This window comes from Hippocampus bargibanti, linkage group LG16 (genome assembly GCF_051943395.1).
Source record: "Hippocampus bargibanti isolate YZ-2025 linkage group LG16, ASM5194339v1, whole genome shotgun sequence".
Classification (NCBI taxonomy): domain Eukaryota; kingdom Metazoa; phylum Chordata; class Actinopteri; order Syngnathiformes; family Syngnathidae; genus Hippocampus; species Hippocampus bargibanti.
The window spans coordinates 11,847,636-11,870,040 of record NC_142749.1 but is presented as its reverse complement, the minus strand read 5'-3'; the positions used below and the strand labels follow the sequence as shown (position 1 = coordinate 11,870,040).

Genomic DNA, 22,405 nt, shown 5'->3' with positions numbered 1-22,405 from the left:
CACTCCTAGGCCTTCAGTAGTGCAACGTTTAAATCACTCCACAGCTGCAACTGAGGTGGAATTTCCTACACGTCCACTAGAGGATGTCGATTGCCAGGAAATAACTTGTGACTTGAAGAAACTTAAGAAATACTGTCATTAAACTGTTATAATTTTTACTATGAACGTGTGGATTCATGATAACCTCATAACATTCAAATATTATTTGCTATTTTTGCTAGCTTCGAAGCTGTCTGACCTTAATGATGTCGATCTATTCTTGAAAAGCCTTTCTTGAAAATGGCTTTAGCAGTATATCTGCAACCAAATCAATTTCTTCTCCACCTTCAGGCATTGTGGGTTGACAAAACAGCTATTAAATCAACACAAAAATATATTTGCTTATGCAGCTCACTACAGATACAGTGTGCTAGCTCTGGCCAGTATGTGCTTATGATTAGTGGCTAATGATACTATGATTGGTTAGTGACGAGCCTATGATGTGACTAGCCAATCATAACACTGACGTTGCTAGCGCCTTCGAGCAGGCCTTGGGTTGCCAACTCGAACTCTCATTGGTTAAAGCAAGTGCTTCATCAACATTAATTTTTATTCTCCAGAGCTTGCAGAACAGATTGTGAAGGTGTCCAGGTAGATTTCTGACCCTGGTAACAAATGATGGCAGAAATGTGATCGGTTAAATGCTTAAATACGAAAAAAGACCTCTGGAAGCAGCAAAATAGAGGAAAAGCAATGAAAGGAAGCTGAAAGACAGTTTTGAATTATTTCATAAGAATTCATGGACAAAATATAACTCACATTAGTCTGTGATTCATATATTTTTAGGCCAGCAGAGAAGGCCGTGCAGGCCATGACGCCCCAACACTGGCAGACTTAAACAACAAGGGATGGATATGAAAGATACCATTAAAACTCATCCATCCTGGATGAAACACTCCACCTTATCATTGCAACGATTCGCCTTTTGCATTTTAAGTACCCCCCGGAAAATGCTTTAGTCACGCTTTCGGAATATTCCGCCGCTAACTGGCAACCATTGGCTCTGATTCAATTTTCTGACAACTGGTGCGAGAGATTTGCGGTGAAGCACCGTGTCTGGTCGGAACAACTTTCATCCTCTGTTTTAGACTCCCACGGCATCCCTACAAACAAATTTGTCGTCGTTTTCAAATTGCAACCCAAGGATGAGTCGAGGCGGGAAGCTTTTTGTATTGTTTCGACATGAAAGCATTTCCCTGCATCGCTTCAACGTTTGCGCATTCTTTTCCCATCTGGTATACGATCTGAGCTGCTTCGCTACACTTGTCTGGGAAAGAAAGAAAGGCATTGCACGCTGTTACAAAGAGGATGTTTAACCCCATGACATTAAATAGGTTGGAGAAGCCCCATGTAGCTGCAATCTTAATTTTTCTTTTACTCTTGTCAAACAAAATAAGATGTGAGAAACAAACGGATATATTTTGTTTTTGTTTGCAAAACATAAATTAAAAAAACATAAATTTAAAGTTTATTATGATTTCACAGGTCCATACAGTCAATGAAAAGAAAAAAAAGCATACAGCTCATTTCTACATCCATTAATATTCTGGAGTCGTTCCATTTTAAAATAACCAAAACTAGGTGAGTAATACAAAATATCAATAATACAACTGTGTAACCATTTTTATAATATAATAAAATGAAAACAAATAACTAAAACAGGAAGAAAAAAAAAAAAATGAAAATTTGCCTCATAATGCTTTCTGTTACGGTTTCTGTTAAATGCAAACAGATATATTTTGGACCGTACTCCCTGTGCATTCATTTTCAATTGAATTACCACAAAACGGCATATGCCTGTGCATTTTTATTGCGATTTTCAACGTGGTCACGGTTCTAACACAGCCATAGCGTGACTGATAAGAATAAGACTAAGTAAAAAAAAAACAAAAAAAGAAAACGGCTGACCAGTTAAGAAAATATATTCATTTGCAGTACATAGTCATACCCGCTTTCTAAGGTAGAAAAAAAAGCCCTAATGCACCATACTAACAAAGTATACTTCATTGCTTCCAAGCCACAATAATTCCCTTCTGTTATTCAGGTTGTGCTATTTCAGCCTTTTTAATGATCTAATTTGGATACTCTCCTCTCCATAATAGCAAAATTTAAAACAAAAGAATGAAATAATAGAAGCAAATGTGTGTTTGCGCACAAACAGAAACGGCAATCAGGAAATTGCTCTTTCGTTCTTGCCAAGTGATCATTACCGCGCACTCCAGACACACCCCGGCTGGATCGGAGTGTCGCGCGCGTATGGCTCAGGCTGGTATCACCATTAAAAGAGGCCATAAGCAATAATGGAAACCCATCATAGCACAATGATGGCCGCAGGCATGATGGTAGTGAGGACGAAGGTGCTGGCTGTCATCGACCTGCTGTCGCTGATGAGCCTGTGGGGGCTGTATGGTGGCTTTTTAGCATTGCCCATTTAAGTGGGTATCATGTAGCCCAATGGCTTTGAGCGGAAATGGAATAAATCCTTCTTCTCAGCCACATGACCTAAAGATGGTGCCCAGTTTCGATGAGTTTTACGCAAGCCTTTCCTCTCATAGTTTAAAGATGGCTGACATCCACTCAGCATCCATTGGATGACTGTTAAATCGGGATGGACATTTGAGAAAATCTCTTTGGGACAGGGGTGGTGGGAAATCAACCCATCATTTAATTGACGGTGGGGGGGAGATAATTGACCCGTCATTTAATTTGTAGATGTTATCGATTTGCTTTCCTGCTTTTTTTTTTTTTGCTTTTTTGCTTTGTGTAATAAAGAGGGTAGAGAAAGTGTTTAAGAATGAATTGACTGTGTCTTTGTGTTGTCATGTTATTTGTTGTTGTTTTTTCTACTTTCATTCCTTTCATAACTTTGCTGCTGTGAAATGTAAATTTCTCCACTGCGAGACTAATAAAGGCAAATCCAATCCAAACCAATCCTGGAGCAACAGTGCCTCTGCTGGTTTTAGCCAAGTACTGCACTCTATTTTGACTCAAGTCAATTTAACTCTACACAATGAAGCAAATATTTTCTTAAGGGGTGAAATGGTTGAGAATATATACATCTGTAATGCCAGTATAAAATTTGCAAAGCTTCTTCTTCTTCTTTATGTTATATGGATCTGGAGTTATCTGAGCTTGAAATGGGGGTCGGTTGTACAAATGGCAAATGTTACCCTCTCGTGAAAGGGAAAAATCATTGCCAGAGGTATGACCAGCGCTTTATCGGAAGCCCCCCGCAAGAGAAACCAAAACCGGAAATAAATTCGGGAATGGCGCTCCACATCATATGTTCAATTCACGAATAAATTCAGGAATGGCAGTGAAGTTAAATGAATTTTGGAGTAAAAAATGACACTTTTTTAGCATGATCCACAGATGCAAACAGAATTTGCATCACATTGGTCTCAACATCAAGACATTGCAAGACTTAAGATGATATGGAATTATGAATCAGTCACATTGATAAACCGAAAAATATTCAATTAGTGCATCATCGAAACAAAGAAAATGCATTTGTAGTGATTAAAAAAATGTACATAATAAATAAAATACTCCATATCGATGTATATTTGCTGCTTGGTAGCAGCACAGTTATTTTGGCCCGAATGGCTATTTAAGTACTGTAATGACTAATTTCCCCAGGTTTGACAGATGGGCTGTCCAGTCTGTTGTTATTCTACTTATTATTTTGATATATATATATATATATATATATATATATATATATATATATATATATATATATATATTTATGTTGTAAATTGCCATTATGATCCATCCATGCAGAATAACATGCCATCATTGCACATTTGTGCACAGCTCGGGCTCACTGTTGGATCCACCTGGCACAGTCATGTACAAATGTGGCTAACACAGTGCCTCTCTTCCTTCACACATGCTACTCACAAGCTGCTCAGTGATGATCTCATTCTCATCTGCGCCTGCCATGCATTCTGGATGTATAAGAAACTGCACAGGAGATTTAAAAATCGGTAAGAATGGGATAGAAATGTGATGAAACAACAACGAAAAAAGCCCATCTAGAATAAAATATGTACAGTCAGAAGGATTTTCCGCTTATGGGAACGCACACATGAAAAAATAATGAAGGGTTAACACGCACACAAAAAGGATCGTTAATATAGAACTATTCAGCACTTTGTTGCAATGCTAGAAGGAAAAAAAAGCAGCAAAATTGCACCCTCCAGCCCCAGCAGGCAGAAAATGGCATGCATATTGTAACACACAGTTCACAGTTGACACCCAGAAACATGAGCAAACTAAGACCAAGACAACAAAGAGGGAAGAAAGTATTGCAAGTCACACAGCAGGCCCATTAGCACATTGGGTGGACGACTGTTCTCGACTTCATCACCCCTGTGGTCTTAAGATGTTTACACCTCACTTACAGCTCCATCCAACACTGTGTCTGTGTTCCACTAAGACTATGTTTTAGTACATGCTTAACCTAACTCATTGGCTTGTAATACCATTTTAAGGGCATTTACCATATTTTCTGGTGTATAAGGTGCAGCCAAAAGCCTTGATTTTCTTCAAAAATCACCTTATCCACAGGTGCACCTTATTGGTGAAGAAATATTGAATTTGAATAAGTCTCACAACAAGTCTGTCAGTAGCCATAACTCTTTCCTCACATAGAAGTAATGCGTAAATACAGCCTCTACTGTAGTGCCTTATAATGTGGTGTGCCTTACACTAGGAAAACATATATACAGTGACACCTCAACTTATGAACGACTTTTCATCATACGAACGTCAAATTTATGAAAATTAAGCCTCATAATAAGCACTATTTTAATAATACACACCCACCACGGCTGGTCCATCAAGCATACGACCTTCGGATCTGGCGGAGTGATCTTCGGCGGAAGCACACGACCGAACAGCGCTCCAGCCGGTGCTAATTTCCACACCCCCTTTCATTGAATGCACACGTCGATCGCCTACTGGGAGCTTTTTGCTGATAATTTTACTATTATGGGGCCAGAAAATAAACACCACAGGCTCGTGTTCAGCCTCAGTTCAAATGTGGTGCGTTACTATGAATAAATTGAAGAAACTACCAGCCGTGCACGTCTACTCTGCTCTGTTTATTTGTCATCCAAGACTTGGGGTGCGTTCAGGTTCGAGAATAGTGCACAACTTCTTATGACTCGAGGCTGTTTGGAAAGCATTGTCTAACTGAATGAGCAGAGACAAACACTTGCCAAAATTTCTGTGTTGCTACACTTGAACGCACCCCCTGTCAAGATGCGATCGAAGTGATTGTGATTGGCTAAAGGGTAGAGTCATGTGTCATGGTAAGCCAATCAGAGCTAGTGTTTTCACACACACCGGAACAGCGTGTCAATAGTCACGCTAAATTGTCACGTGCGAGTTGACAGCTCGGGCGTGGCCGCCGCTCGCGACACTTCAATTTCATTTCATTTCAACGAGTTACTGTCACCTCACCAGTGACATGATTACGACAAAAGTGCATCGCTATGTCTTGTGCTGGCAAATCCAACAGTTTCCTTTGCACGAGGTGATTGTTAGACTTGCCATTTTATTCGCCCCATGTTTTCTTTTGTCGCGTTTTATTCCGCGTCCGTGGAATCATCGGACTCGCGCCTTTTGTTGTCATAAAATCTCTGCCAGCACCTACGGGACTCAAAGTGAATGCAGATGACATCGAGGAGCTTGTTGCTGACCATAATGAGGTCCTCAACACAGAGAATTTGATTTGCCTTCAAGAGGACATGCAGCAGCAGGCCATTCCACAGTTGATGTGCAGGCTTTTATTGAACAGTTCCATCCAGAAAAGGCTATGAGAATCATCAACATGATGAATGATAATGTGATGCCTCAGTTTCGTAAGACCTTACAAGTCAGAAACCAACAGGTGTCAATTAAGAGGCATCACTGACATCACAAATGTAAATAACTTTGACTTTATTATACTGTACAGTGAATTTCTTTCATTACAATACAATAGCACATTTATTATACATAGGATAAGGTAGGTTGTGTGTAGTTTTAAGGCTTATTTAGTTGAAAAGTATATTTTATGGAAACCCGGGAACTGATTATTCCCATTTTAATGGTTTCCTATGGGAATTTTTTTTGAGATACACACTTTTCGCCTTACACACTCTGTCTGGGAACCAATTAAGTTTGTAAGTTGAGGTTCGTAAGTTGAGGTTTCTATATTTCTATATTACTTTTTTCATTCATTGAGGGTAGTCCAAATAGTCCTTATAGCCTTGTATATGAAAAAAGTTTGAAAATACACCATTCATTGGGGGTGCGCCTTAAACATCGGTGCGCCATATATAGTGGTACCTCGGTTCTCGAACGCCTCACAGTCCGAACAAATCGGAGTTCGAACAAAATATTCGAGATATTCTTGCCTTGTAGTTCGAACACCAATCGGCGTACGGGTGTATCGCTCTCTCCGTGACCAACTGTTGTCGCTTGCGGACGTGCTGCGTTTTCCTCTAGCGTTTAATATAGGTGTATGAAGAGTTTTTGCCCCTAATCATGCCTACAAAGAAAGTAAGTGCTGCTAAAAGTGACAAAAGAAAAGTAGTGCGTACAACTATTGCATTTAAGAAAGAAATAATCGCAAAATATGAAGGAGATGTGCGAGTGTCTGATCTGGCTAGGGAATGCAGCATGGCCAAATCTACGATCAGTACGATATTAAAGAATAGGGAGGCTGTGAAATCGAGTGATGTGGCTGTGGGAGTGAGAGCAAGTGTCATTGGATAGATATTTTAAGAGAAAAGAACATCCTGTAGCCAAGTCATCCGTAGCTGTCACGTTCCGAGCTGAGTGACGGCAGCTGACTCGTCGGAACGTAGTGGAATGTTTGGGAACCCAAAGCAGGCGGCAGAGACGTATACTACCCAAGCAGGATGTTTATTCACAAATAAAAGAAAACACAGCGAGTAAGAAGGCAGGGGGTGATCCGACCCGCTTACTACGCCAAACAGCAAATGGCACACAAGGGTGCAAAATTACGCAATCCCGGAAAATTTACGGGACGCAGGGCAAATACCTCGGACCGGATACACTCGCAATTGTTGGAACAATTGTTCATCACTTGTTTGCATCAGGGATTAGTAAATAGTACATATGTTCAGATATCAGTACAATGATTTGTTCGTGTTAAAAAATGAAAGTCATCAATTTCCCCATTCATAGTTGAGGCTACTAAGGAGGAACGGAAGTTAGACATTGGAGCAGGATGAACAGATAGAATCAATCATATTTTGTCCACCGTGTCTGTTACTTCCTAATACTGTAATGAAAAAAGAAAAAAAACAATCACAGGCGTAGAACAGTATACAATATTTATTGATGATGATGATGATGATGATGATGATGTCATTTTTCCATGGGTTTCCATTGTAAAGACAGACATTGGCTTTTACAGGGTGTATCTTTGAGAGGGTTACAGCTCAGAGTTCTCAGGGATGCTCTTGTGAGGGGCACATACGAAGAGATTTGTCAAGGTGGACGGTGTTGACAAGGTAAGAAGGATTGACGCCGCTCGGTTTAAAAGTCCGGGGCAGCATGAGTCTAAGGCTTCTTCTGTGAGTGTGTGCAAAAAGTACACTGTCAACAAGATGAGTCATTTAGGCTTTGAGCATGTCAGTATGTCTTTTCTTCCCCAAGAGATGACTCTAAAATATTTTAAGAGCCATTCGCAAACTTTTCACAACCACAAAGAATCTCCAAACTTTATACAAGGGTGTCTTCAAGACTTTTAAGAACATACATGTTCAGCTTTCAGAGCCCTAAGAGGACAATATACAGTAGAGTCATTTCGTTTCATATAAATATGTGAAATATGGATTTACAAGGTTTTGCAAAAGAGCAGTATTTGCACTTTTTTTGTTTAGTTTGTACATAGGTATAAAAATATATGAAACAAAAATGCAGTGAAGTACAAAGACATATTAAAGTGTGGAACGTATGCTGTAGACCTTTCATGCCAGTTGCCAGTCAGTATACTTCGAGAAAAAAAAGGAAAGAAAAATAAAATGTTGCCAAGACTCTCACAGTAATTGTCCCTTGCTATTCTGCTTACAATTACAAAGAAGTGTTCGATATAATAGAAACAAAGCAAGTTATTTTTATTATATATATTTTTTTATTATATAATTGTAAATCGTACCTTGCCAAGGAACGTTTGTAGTCTCTATAACCCGGCAGGATTGGACAAACCATTGCACCCTCCCCACAAAGCGTCCTTTCTTAAATACAGTATGTGACAAAATAATAATTACATCATCTATTTATTTTGCTAGATAACATTTTAGCATAAAAAAAGCAAAAAAAAAAACATTTTTTCCCCAAGAAAGTGTAACTTACTTATATATATATATAATAAAGTGTTCCGTCTTGTACTCAAAAATCAGTGTACATGGGGAAATCGTTACTTTTTTAATGTTCCTGTTGTGTTTATTTTTTTTGCTCTATTTTGTGAAAGTGCTATATAAATTGGGATGTATTGCATTATATATATCTTCCAACATGGTTTTAATATTCGTAAATAATTTTAGTGAGTTTTTATTTGTATTTCTATCTTACTAATACTAAAATGATTTTTTTGGGCAGATCGACAGCTACGACGTGTTTAAACCAATGTTCAATAAATAAATAATTAATCTCCAATATAAGCATCTAAAACAAGTTTGTAAGATTTAATATTTGGAAGAAATATTCTAAGTTGTGTAGATTTTGCTGACCTGAGATGATTCCATTTTCAGTCTACTCCATCTCATCATCCGTTTGCAAGTATTGGAAAGGTAGGTCTCAGAGTGAAGCATAATTTTAGTGAGCGTACAACTAATTGCCACATGCGCACCACCATATTACTGCTAAAGGAACATCTTCTACATTCATAATACCGAGTTCAAATTTGGCAATAAAAGGTAAACAAAACAAACCAGGCAGAACTGTTCAGCAACAGGAATAAAACGTCATCATGTGATACTGCCAAATATACTCTTTACATTGTTTAACATCTGACGAGGCATTCTATTTGTGTAAGCGTATAAATGGTTGTGAAAATCTCTTTTCATTCATTTTCTGTAGAAAGCGTACTTGTGTTTATTTACAGTGGGTCTGTGTAAGCTCTCAGTCGTACAGGAGTGGTCCATCGATGAGAAGGTTTCTTCAGCCGTCATCTGTACAAAAGTGAAGGTTTCGGACGTTTCGCCTCCTATCCAAGAGGCTTCGTCAGCGAACTAAAGTCTGACTGGTCGTATCGGCCCCATTTATATATCCCTAATGTCCAGACCTGGTGGCGCCGGACACAGCTATGATAGGTCCCTACTCTCAGGTTGGGGGGGCGGGACCCCTCCCTGTGGCCCCACTGATTGTTCCTACATTCCTGACTAATTAATTATTAATTAATTTATTTACAGTGGTTATATCATCTCATTAGTTACGTATTTACATACTGGAATGGATTGTTGGGTACATGATTTCAAATAAGATTTACAATGATCATTACCGTCAAATGTAGGTGATGATGCGATTCAGTTCTTTATATATTCGTGGAATTAAAATTGGTCGGAGAGAAAACTGTTTTTTTTTTGTGGGTGTATTCGGTTTAAGTGATGCAAATGCGTAGTGTATGCAAATGACTTGAACAATACACGGTAAGAACGAGTAACCCCAATGATTGCGATGGAAATACCATATTCAAGGCTTAAAGATAAGAATTCAAATTAATTGTCATTTGAAAATATATGTTGACTTCCATCAGGCCGATTTATGGGCAGTTAGAACACCCAAACACTGACCCAAACATCTGTCTTAGAAAACATTTTGAAATGATATTCAGATGCAAATATGGGAATCCAACAATTGGGTGATTTGTAGGCTTGCAGTGCACTATGGCTTTTTTTCATAGACACCTGAAATATTAGGTGCTCAACTTTTAAATTTCATTTTCCTATACCATATAGCAAATGAAACAGATTTGCATGTAAATATGACTTTGAAACATCTTCCAAAGGTTTTGCTGAGTATATAACCTGCATGTACTGTATATTATTTATTTTTTCTCATAAATATTCAATACTGTTGTGGATAAATCCGAAATACTGGTCGGTAATTACATTTTATGTATTAAGTATTTATTATAATTATAAATTATTAAATTATTTCAAACATTTACATGTTGTTGAGTAGTGCAATTGACTACATTTTATCAGCATTGGAACAAAAGTGCAGCCTCTATGGCTTTTAAGATCTTGTGTGTACTCTATTTTATTAAATTTGATTTTTTTTGATGAAGTCCACTGAGGGCGGGAGGCGAGGTATACCCTGAACTGGTTGTGGCAGAAATCGCAGGGCACACATAGACGAACAGCCAGTCATGCTCACATTCACACCCAGGGACTAAACAGAGTATCCAATTAACTTAACGTGCATGGTTGTTGAATATCAGAAGAAACCAGATCACCCGGAGAGAACCCACGCAGGCATGGGGAAAACTCCACACAAAAGCCGAGCCCTGATTAAAATCTGCCATGATTTATGGAGCTGTGAGGCAGATGTTCTAAATACTTAACTAATCTACCCAATATAAAACTCGACACAATTTTCTTTTAATGACCATATTTTCTGCACTATAAGTCACACCTAAAAGAAAATATTTTCTTCAAAATCTGACCATGCGCCTCATAATCCGGCGTGCCTTATATATGGAAAATGTTTTAAAATATGCCATTCATTGAAGGTGTCCCTTATATTGTGGTGCACCTTATGCATGGAAGGGGTTTTTGAATGTCATTCGTCGAAGGTGAGCCTTATAATCCAGAAAATGTGGAACACTGTAAAGTTAATTTTGTGGTCTTGCGGCTAATGATAAGATTAAAGAAACAACACATTTTTTATGCACAATGAGGTGGGAAAATGGTCAGCATAAAAAAATGCATGTAGTTGGCTGATATTTGTGCTTTTATGCATGTGTGCAAAACTCTTTTCTTCACATAGGTAATATTATTTAGGTTATGTGACTTCATTTGACACAATTTGCACAGTACTACTTAATAATAGGGGAGTAGGGGATATAAATAGCGTCCAGTGTACATGAAATATGTTATTAAAAAAAATAATAATGTAAAATGATAAAGAAACCTCTCGGATTATGTGATCGTTATTTGAACGCTACAAAGACAAAAACAACTTAAATTCAATAATTCCACTTCTATATAACTTTTGGCAATAACTGATGATGATACAAAAAATAGATATGTACAGCTTATGAAAAAAAAAATCTCAATGTGTCATAAAAAAAAGACTAGAACAGGCACCTTTTATGTTCATCTTCCTTTTTGTATTTTGTGTGTGTGTGTGTGTGTGTGTGTGTGTGTGTGTGTGTGTGTGTGTGTGTGTGTGTGTGTGTGTGTGTGTGTGTGTGTGTGTGCGTGCGTGTGTGTGTGTGTGTGCGTGTGTATGCGTGCGTGTGCGTGTGTGTCGCTTTTGTCATCAAATGTGATCTTCAAAGATATGATCTATGCAGTCCTTGGTGTTGTATGTCGGTCCAAATTGCGAGACATAAAAAAAAAAAAAACACATGGAAATAAAATATCTATACATATTTCGTAAAACGTGGTTGTTTGCTGTTGTCTGCCTAGTTGACATAGTAAAGCCAGTAGATGATGTTGAAAAAGGAGAAGACGGTTGGGAAGATCATCCGCGACCATTTGTCTATGGAGTTGACATCAGTCAAATCTGGAATGTTGATCTTGAGCTGTGACGTGCGTCTCCTTAGTCGACTCTTCTTTTGAGCCATGTGACGCTCCAAAGTGTTTCGGCCAAAGTTGTGACGGGCCAGCCCTGCTTTGCGGTACTGCAGCGTTGAACTGTCGTACGTTAGCATGGTGTTCCGCGGGTCATTAAGACCCAAAGCCAACTCTGAAATTCCCATGTCGTTCTTGATGTCTAAAGTACTCAGTAAGATGTTTTCATGGGGGTCCATCTGCCGAAGAGAAATGGCAACTTTCGTCATGGACTATCTGGGAGTGTCGTATCACGCTCGTCATAGTCTTTGACAAAGTGCCTTGCTAGGATTGTATCAAACCGATTTTGAATGGCAGAGACTATTATCGGAATGTTTATTTGATTGAGAGGGGAGCTTGCAATTTGTTCTGGGCATTGAACGAGCAAACAGGAAAGCGAAGTCATCCTCAACACTGTCTGCTCTTAGTGACCATCGATCACTGAATGGCTTTTAGGTATCACATGCAATTCAGTTCCTGAGATAGAAGTTGACTTAGTCATGGAACAGCAAATGAAACAGCCTTATCTTGTAAATTAATCGTTAAACCAATATTACAGATAAGTAATGAAGAACACAAATGTCAGATTTTTTCATCTCATCATTCGTATAATTGCTCTTTGTTAACATGTTGTTCTCTTATGAATAATCTAATCAATGATCGCATAGAATTAAAAAAAAAAACACAAACAATAAAAAACATCACCTTATTCTTCTGGTCACCGAGTCCGATGGCGGCATCGTCCATAAAAATCGGTTCCCACATGGAATCATGACCATCGAGATCCCTTTGTTTCATCCTCGCATATAAAGTGTCATCTCGTCCAACGACATTGCCCACCAGCCACTGCGTTGGTACAAAATCACCATGGTTACTAAGACGATCGAAGAGGAAGATGTATTTTTGCTTGTGGAGGTGGGTAGAAGTTGGCAACAAGAAACGATACTTGCTCCTTGGGGTCACATGTAACTTTACAGTTAATACAAATCGCTTCTCGGGGGGGATCCTGATTTTATTCCTCGGCTTGATTTGGCAATGATAAATATGTTGTTTTCATCACATGTATATGTGAGAGGGGCTATTTATGGTTCAGGTCTATAGGGTGCAGAGAAATGGGAACAAAGGGAAGGCAGCGGCAGGAAAACAGTTTATCTATCACAAGGGTGTCAAACTCATTTTTATCGCGGGCCCACATTGTATTTCCTCTTGAGGGCTGTTATGAGTTTAGGGAAGCCATTAGAATGCTTCATCACATGGTGAATGACTAGTTTTCAAATCTGAAGTCAGGAATAATGACAGTTATTGTGGTTTACATACGACAATTTTACATTTTGGTTCGGGCATCATGGAACTTGACCGGCTTGATCTGCTTTGGTAGACCGCATCAAATGATGTGGCAGGCCAGCTCCGGCCCTCAGGTCTTGACTTTAACACCTCTGATCTATACCATAAGGAAGTAGTTCAGAAAGAGATTTTTCTTTAAAAAACAGGTTCCAGGGAAACCTTTTGTGCTAGCTTTTAGTGGATTTCTAATTATTCCCGATATTTCATCTTTTATCTTGCCAGGTAGGCCCTCAGAGTGGTGAATATCATGACCAACATGTCTGTAAATACACACTGTTGGTATAAGCGTTTTTCAATGACCGCATTCCACCATTGAATTCAATTCCTACCTTGTTTGGATCCATTCGCATCTTTTCATTGTTCGCCGTCGCCGTCTTCTCTGCTGCCCTTTTCTGACGCTGAGGGCCCCTCCCGAAGAAAATGTAATTGACCAGCGCATACTCCAGTAGGGCCAGAAACACAAAGACGAAGCAACCCATGAGGTACATGTCAATAGCTTTGACATAAGGGATTTTGGGCAGCGTTTCTCTTAAATGGGTGTTGATAGTCGTCATTGTCAGTACCGTGGTGATACCTGGTGGTAAAGAAAAAAAGAAATTAGAATTTTGTCAAGATGAAGGAGAGTGCTAATGGTACAATGGTGGATTTATTCCAGCACTATTTAATTCCTCTCCGCGAGCGAGCTACATCGCCATTTTACTTGATGGGCCGTGTCAGAGTACGTAAAACCGAGTGACCTCCACTTTTAACTTTAAATATGGCAATTGGAGGTGAGCTAATTTGACATTTTTTAAATTAAAAAAGTCAACCTTGGTCCTGTTCATTAAGCGAAAACTCCTGCTGAGAAAAGTTGTAAATGGTTTCAAAGGCTTCGGGGATGATTACGAGATTGATCTTGTATTTAAATTCGCTTCCAGTCTTGGTCGTAGTGACTTGAAAAGAAGACTACCAGAAAAAAGGAAGAATTCTGTATTGCATGAGGAGGCTCATTCAAAAGACATTATATTGGTTTCATAATTAATTCAATGTGTTGTCAGCTTCTGGAACATTCTCAAATCCTCGCAGCACATGTGCTCACAATTAGCTTATACATCTGTAACAAAGCGGATCATAGCTTAAAATAGAAACCCTGCTGAAACAGCATGCAAGTCAGTGTTAAAGTCGAAAAACAAGGTAAAAAAAAACATGCTTGTGAATCTTTTCTAGATTTAGAGGTGACTAAACACACAATCACCGAGCTGACCTGTTTCCTTTATAGGGCATTACCTTTTTTTTTTTCATTAAATCCAGTAAATGCCCCCGACTCCCGCCCACTCCCCCAAATCGCTAAATGCAGCTCAGTCTTCGACTAAATCGAGGGATGTGTAACGGGATGGATGAAGCGAGATTGATGCCGTCCGGTCATGAGAAGAGAAGGAGCTTGCAACAAACAGGAATCGTACGAAGCAAATACACCTCCCAAGACACTTTATGATTTACACAAGCGAGGTTAATGGGACAAAATTCAGCCACATTTTTGGAAGATAAATGCCTTTTATCTACCAAATCATCCAACAAAAAAAATGCTTATTTTGGAGTGGATTGGATTTGCTTTTATTAGTCTTGCAGTGGAGAAATTTACATTTCACAGCAGCAAAGTGATGACAGCAGAAAAACAAAATACACTTTTTGACGCTGTCTGTCCTTTTCCTAGAAACATTTTATTAAAAATTATTTGATGGATAATATTTCTGGATTGAGTCCATTAAATGTGATCATATATGGTGCATTAGAGGGTTGATGATTGGAGTTTTAAAACCCCCACCAAAAAGTCTCTACTTTCAAGAACCCAAAATTCCTAAAAAATCACATTTCCAAAAAATGTACATGAAAAAAGTATGCTGTCCTCAAAATGACATACACTTTTTCTTCGGCTTTGTTATATTACTTTTGGAGCTGGGTTGATGCCACCACAAATATGTACCTGACTTACCTAGAGCCACTCTGGCAGCTGATGCGTCATAGTTGATCCAAAAGGAAACCCAGGAGAGAATAGTGATGAGGATCGAAGGCATGTAGGTTTGCAGAATGAAGTATCCAATGTTTCTCTTTAGCTTAAAACTTAAGGACAGACGGGGATAAGCTCCTACGGAGAGTTCAAAAAAGGGGGAGTAAAGGTACCAACGTTGAATTTTGAATTCTGGACATGCAGGAAAGAACAGTGTTGAATTTCAAATATTTTAGATGAGCCACTTGTTTTCGAACATAATCCGTTCCAGAAACCTGTTCCAAAAACAATTTGGTTGAAAATCAAAACAATTCCCATTAAACTCAGTCACTGGCAGATGTGTACAAAAATGTGTCCACTCCAGTGCCAGGGTTTCTGTCATTTTCACTCAAATTCCAGAACCCACAGAATATTGAATTATAGGACTACATAGACATTCAATGCAGCGTATGAAACATTAGACTCACTTCTTTCATCGGAAAAAAATGGTGAAGTCCCAAGTATATGTGTCTGGACTAATATGAGATTCAAGTGGGGGCAGCTGTACAAAAGGCAAATGCTGCCCGCTCATGCTAGGTAAAAACATCGGCAAAGGTCTGCCTAGCGCTTTATCAGCACCCACCCCGCAAGAAAAATCAAAACCCGAACAAATTGGTAAATGGCGCTCTACGTCATATTTTCCGAATACATTTGGGAATGGCAGTGAATGAGTTAATGTAATAATTTTTTGGGGGGTTGTTTTTAATCGCAATTGAACAATACAAACACGCCTGCTCACAATGGAATGCTACATGAGGGTAATGCATTTATGACAATCATACGCGACATAAGGATGTGACATAAAAGGAAGCTGCGTAGAATCAAGGTGAGTTCAGGTGCGCTCTGTTTGGTCGAGAACCGATTTTCGGTTGTAAACAGAGGCATAAAATCCCGAATTTTTTGGGTCCAAAACCAAATGAGTCGGGAACTGAGATGTTCGAAAACCGATGTTTGACTGTATATTTTTTTTCCGCTTCCGTATCCAGATAAAAAACTACAAACAAGATTTTGAGAAGGGTGTAACCACAACCAAATTTCAGCCGAACTCAAAAACGTCACCCTTGAAGAACATGACGTGGAATTGCAATTTACTTGAAAGTCAAGCAGACCGAAAAGGGGGACAAGACTTACACGTGAAAACACTTTAGAGTCCGTCGGCCCATCTGCTATTTCATTTAGTTAATTTAAGCATGAGCCACTGTGAGTGTCACTAAGGTTTAAGTTCATCGGATAAAAGAGACACAACGGGTTGACAGGAATGCCACAAAACCCAGCAGCATGCGTTATTCATTGGATAAAATGACATTGGCTCTCCTTGGCCGTCTGCTTGACGCTTGTGTTGGATCAACGCCAAGGACGTGCTGATGTTTGCATCTTTGAACAAACTTGGGGTCACTACTACGCTCTGCCATTTTACATCACGCTAAAAGGGAATCCCCGTGCCTTCCGTACACATTTACGTCACATTAGCAGGGCGACTCTCAGCCGGGCGTCCTTAAAATACATTAATGGTACAGACATAGTAGATTTTCAAACATTGTGCATTCATATGCTAAATAAAGGCAATCTGGTGACTCGTTACCCTTTTAGGTGTAAGACAAGCCCTCTTTGTTCATAACTACTGTCCCGCTTATGCCTACGTTGCCCGCTTTCATGACCGTCGACTCATGAATACGAAAGCATGGAAGGCATTCATATTTCATTGTATCAGACAACAGTCTTTTTGTTTATTGCTATTAAATAAGTCATGGTGCCTTACGTCTCCAAGGGTAGTTCCTGATAGCAAGTCGGCTTGAATGTTTTCATCTTTACAAGCTATAGTACAAGCAATTAGCAGAGATGGTATTTTCGTATCCGCCCAAGTGCAAGCGCCAATGGGAATTTGTTTGCATGATAATTAAATAAAACTGTAAAAAGCGACATTAGAATCCCCATTTTAAAGCGATTGTTAGTAAACTCATTCATTGCCAGATGTGCAAAAATGGTTACACTCCAGTGCCAGGGTTTTTGTCATTGTCAATTGAATTCCAAGACCCACAGAATATTGAGTTTTAGGACTACATAAACATTCAATACACCATTAGAAACTTTTGACTCTTTTCTTTCATTAGAAAGAAAGGGTTAATTCCTAAATTATATGGGTCTGGATTTATTTGAGCTTGAAATGAGGGTGGTTGTCAAAAATACAATGCAATGCATACATATTGGTTTGTATAACACTTTAACAACAGCTGAAACGGGAAGAAAGCACTAACATGGGAAAAAGGGAAATGCTGCCCTCTTGTGGAAAATAAAAAACATTGCCAGAGGCCAGCGATTAATCGGCATTCAAGCATGAAAACACAAAACCCGAACAAATTCAGGAATGGCGCTATATGTCATATTTTCAATTCCCAAATAAATTTGTGAATGGCAATGAATTCATTAATAAAACAAAAGTTTTTGGATCGACCATCGGGCAAATTGATCACATGACCAAACGATCGAGCTTTGTCGGTACCTATCTGAGATTTATTCAATACAAAATGGCCGCCCCCTGCAAGGCGGCCATTTTGATCAAAACGGCTGGATTTTTCTAATTTGATTCATAATCCATAACAGGAATATTCGTCAGAACACCGTTGAGGGTCTTTTCATAATAATGTATTATTGTGAAGGAAAGTTTTCACTTGACTTCGCTTTTCAACACATTCTTTTTCATGGGGTAGGAAATTGTTCCATTTTGAATGTCTTTTGTGTCCTGCTTTGTCTTGAGCTTGCTAACTCATTGAATTTGCATCTACCTGATTTTGCCAAAATCTATTTCACAGTGCATACCGTCAATAGTGTGTCCAAGTGTGCGATTTAGACCCCTCACCTGTCGAGAAAACGACGTTCTTGGAGATGAGCTTGTGATCCACAATGGAAAACTGCGGCAGTTCAATCTTGTCCACGCCGGTTACGGCATTGTTGCCTCCTCGCCAGTAAAACTCGATATCATCTGTTGTGTAACCATCTGAGACGAGAGACAGGAAACAAGAATGCCCTGGTAAGTACCAAGTCGTGCAACAAATCTTGGGGTGTAATCTGCTTCTTTATGGCTGTTGGAAAATAGCGGGAAACAAATTTCCTACTTTCACCGTTTAAAGGTTCTAATTTCGTTGTGTCCGGAACAAAAGTAGAAAGTAAGGAGGTATTTATTGTTGTGAACAGGCCATTTAACTGTCCTCTGAGATTAAGTCTTACAGACTCCGGTGCCAATGTAATAACGATACAAGCATCCCACCACCCTCCTCGCCCGCCCGAAAATGAGATATCAAGTCGTGAAAAATTTTAATCGTATATTGACACAGTTTTATCGCTGTAAATGCTTGCAAACGTTGAAAAGAATAATAAGCTCATGTTAACATTCTGAGGTTTAAGATGGCTGTGTTAATTTAGTTTAAAGGAGCGACTGTGCCATCTGCCAAGTCTATTTTCCGTCGTTAAACAAAATTAACGCCTTTTGCTCACCCAAATCATTACATTGTGGTTCAGCAATGAATGCATTTTGGAAGAATTTTGCTCCCTCCCTGTCACGGTTAAAAAGAGTCTATACAGCTAGGCAGGAAGTAAAATTAGACATCATCTGTATTTTGATGAATAGGTTTCTTCTGCCGTCATCTGTAGTTATTTGAAGATGTCGGACGTTTCGCTCCTCATCCGGAAAGCTTCGTCAGCGAACAAAAATTGTGCTGGTAACTCTGGCCCTCTATATATCCCTAATTACTGATTACTTCTTTTGTTCTGAGAGCCAACACAGACGTATCGTTCGTATTTCAACTTTTTTTTCATGGCTAAGGCTAAGTAAGCCAATCAAAGCTTATTTTGGGAAGCATGAAAAACAAAGTGAAAGGAGTTAAAGAATTTATCAGCACCTTTAGCTTTGCGTGCGTTCCCTCACTTTAATCATTCACCTTTCAGCTTTCCTTGAACAACGTCAGTGCTAATGCCTTGATGCTACACTCGGGCTGAATTATAGAAAAGCCCGACTATCAATAATGAAATAATGTTAAACATACAACATTACTTATGTGTACTACTTGAGGAAACCCCCTTTTACTGTTTAGAAGCTATATGGACTAAATATGCAAGTCCGCATATTACGTTGTGTCCCAAGTACGACTAAATTATGAATATTCAGAGAAAGAATGATTAAATAACCAAGCAAGGCATCCATTTTCATCTCTAGAAGCAGTCCGCGATCCTTGAAAGGGACAAGAGTCTTTTAATATTTATCGGAAGCAAAGTTATTTCCTTTTTTGCTTTCGTTTTGGCCAAATCAATGGAGACTCGGGCAGCAAAGTGGGCTTTGCGTACAAACCAATGAATCATTGAGTAACATGCTAGACTCGTCACATCTGAGGACGATTGTCACTTGGACGAGGAATGATAAAACATGGCCGCCGGATCATGAAATTTGCTTCTTACATGATACGTGGGATGCTGATATTTGAACGTGAAAAAATTACGATACGAGTGAGTTAAACCCCACTTCCAAACTTTACGGTTCTCCACGTTGAAATGAATAAGACTTGGAAAGCAGTTCTTTGTGAAAGACAAACAAATGGTTTTGGGGACAGAAGCTTTTGGCCTGAATAATGATGATTTCATAACACCCTCGCAGGAATGCATTAAAATGAAGACATTTTATTTTCATAAAAGAAATAGAACACTCAGAATGTTGAATGAAGGACCAACACCTTCCACCTTCACAGAACGCCACTGTATCATCTCCGTCATCGCAAAACGCAAGGTCACTCAACTCTCCGCCTACTTTTCTACCTCACCACGTTTCCTTCCATCCTGCCTGCTCTTCTTAATTAAATCTTGACTGACCTATTTAGTTGGGTTGAATTATTAAACCTGACTTTTCATCTGATGCTTTGAACACCACCACACTCAGAGAGGTCGCTTGTTCTTTTTTGATGAACGCCCCCGCTCGGCGCTTGCCGCATTCAACTGTACCCCCACAATGCATTTCCATTTCATGTGCGCTGCGGTTTTCGCTTCATCTACATCTCAAAAGTGATGAAGAGGAAGGATAGTTATATCGTGGTGCCTCAGCCTAAAATCCGCACTGCTCCATTTATTTTTTTTTCCATACTTGCAAATTGTTCAATTTAGGCAGAACAAATTACATTACAGAGGAGTTGAAAAAGTGAGGGCACCCTCCAAGAAATCCCAATTGCACAGCAACTACTTGCTTAACTGATTTAACCTCTAAAAATTATAATACTTATGTAGATTTTTTTTTCTTCGGGATCTAATCCCATTTGAATTTCCCAAATGAAAATGCAAGTTAATGCCAAGAAATGCTTATCTCCATGCAGGAGAGCCCTGCCGCAAAAACGTTGATAAAATTCCACAAGATGGCACGAGAACCTTCTCCTCGAGTATTACAGAGGACTATGGCCTTTAAAAAGGACGCAATCACATCAATATTGCTCATTGGCACCACGATAACGCCAAATCAATCATTTATATTATTTTAACGAGAAAGAGTGCATTGCAATGGGAGCAAAGTTCTGAACACGTTTTGAGGTCAAACCTCAGAACCTCTAAATGGAATATTCCCCATTTTCAACAAGTTTAAATGTTATATCGGTCTTGCACCACTGCGTTAAAGTGAAAATATTTAAAATAATACTAACTTTATACTAAGTCAGTCAGCAGCAATTCACCGATTTGCATGAGGGGGGGTGAGAGAGAGAAAGGGAGAAACGGCGAGAGCAGAGAGGGAGTGAGAGAGAGAAAGACAAAAAGGGGGAGAAGGGAGAGGGAGAGAGAAAGGGAGAGGGAGGTGATGGGGGAAAAAGAAAGTGAGAGAGTGAGAGAGAGGGGGAGGGGAAGGGGAGAGGGAGAAAAGGAGAGAGGGGGAAGAGGAAGATGGAGAAAGAGAGGGAGAGAAAGGGATAAGGAGAGGGAGAGAGAGAGACGGTGGTAGAGGACAGGCAAGGGGAGATTGAGAGAGGGAGAAAGGGAGAGAGAGGGAGATGAGAGAGAGAGAGATAACGAGAGAGATTGAGAGAGAGAGAGGATAAGAAAGAGTGGGGGGGTTTGGGAGAGAGGTAGCGGTAGAGGGAGAGAGTGAAATAGAGATGGGGAGAGAGAGAATATATTGAGAAAGTGTGTGTGAGAGAGAGAGAGAGAGAGAGAGAGAGAGAGAGAGAGAGAGAGAGAGAGAGAGAGAGAGAGAGAGAGAGAGAGAGAGAGAGAGAGAGAGAGGGAGAGAGAGAGAGAGAGAGAGAGTAAGAGAGACAATTGAACAAATGACAACAATAGAACGAAGGAAGAAAGGAACTCCATTAAGCCTAATTGGCAGAGATATTAACGTATCCCATCTGGGGGAGGGAAAAAAGCATTTGATAGCAGCACAAAAGGTCTCAGTCTGGGACTGCCGGCGGGCCAAATTTAAATGAAATTTTGGGTGATTCCATCTGTGGAGATAACAATACAAGAGACAAGCTTGCTGGAAACTGTGGCATTTCTCCCTGACTGAGGGCTTTTTATCTGCTCCATAAAATGATGTCTCCATTGATTCCTTTTAACGGTCAAAACGAGGATGTCGACGTGAGATAAAATACCGGCATCTGATGAAGGCTATGAAAGAACCCCCCAGAGTGAAATACAGTAAGTTAAATTTTGTGACGTCAAGACCAGACACCGAACATAACAAAACTCAAGGGTAATTGTATTTGATTTGAAATACTGTGATACCTCAGCTTACGAATGCTATAGCTGACGAACTTTTCGCCTCACAAACATTAAATTCGCAAGCATATAATCTTGGCTGACGAACTAGTTTTCGGCGGACGAACCAAACCACACAGCGCCACGATGGCTGGCGGACTAGTTTTTGGCGGATGAACACCAAACCACACGGTCGAACAGCGCCACGGTGGCTGGCGGACTTGTTTTCGTCACCCCTTTCTTTTAGTGTGGACGTGGTTTGTTATCGAGTAGAGTACTTTTGCTATTATGGGACCGAAAAAGACCCCACCACAGGCTGGTGTAAAGCCGAAGAGGACACAAAAGAAAATTACGGTCGAGTAGAAGGAGATAATCAAAAAAGCTTGAACGAGGTGTGCGTTTGTGTGACTTTAATTACAATAGAATAACACATTTATTATAAGGTACCTTACATTGCAGGAGTTTCTGGAAAAACTACAGCTCT

General features: G+C 39.5%; 1 protein-coding gene across 2 annotated transcripts in view; it reads right to left on the bottom strand.

Annotated features, from left to right (window-relative positions):
- Positions 1 to 11,449: 11,449 nt before the first annotated feature.
- gabrb2b (gamma-aminobutyric acid type A receptor subunit beta2b) overlaps positions 11,450 to 22,405 on the bottom strand; it is a 34,720-nt gene continuing 23,764 nt past the window's right edge. The window contains exons 6-10 of one of the 2 annotated variants that reach the window (XM_089017290.1): positions 18,068 to 18,205; positions 15,157 to 15,309; positions 13,514 to 13,758; positions 12,546 to 12,686; positions 11,450 to 12,040 (exon numbers count right to left, since the gene is read on the bottom strand). In XM_089017290.1, coding sequence (XP_088873416.1) covers positions 11,693 to 12,040; positions 12,546 to 12,686; positions 13,514 to 13,758; positions 15,157 to 15,309; positions 18,068 to 18,205 — 1,025 coding nt within the window. In that variant the 3' untranslated portion in view covers positions 11,450 to 11,692. The remainder of the gene's footprint in view (positions 12,041 to 12,545; positions 12,687 to 13,513; positions 13,759 to 15,156; positions 15,310 to 18,067; positions 18,206 to 22,405) is intronic. The other variant, XM_089017291.1, reaches the window with a different exon arrangement.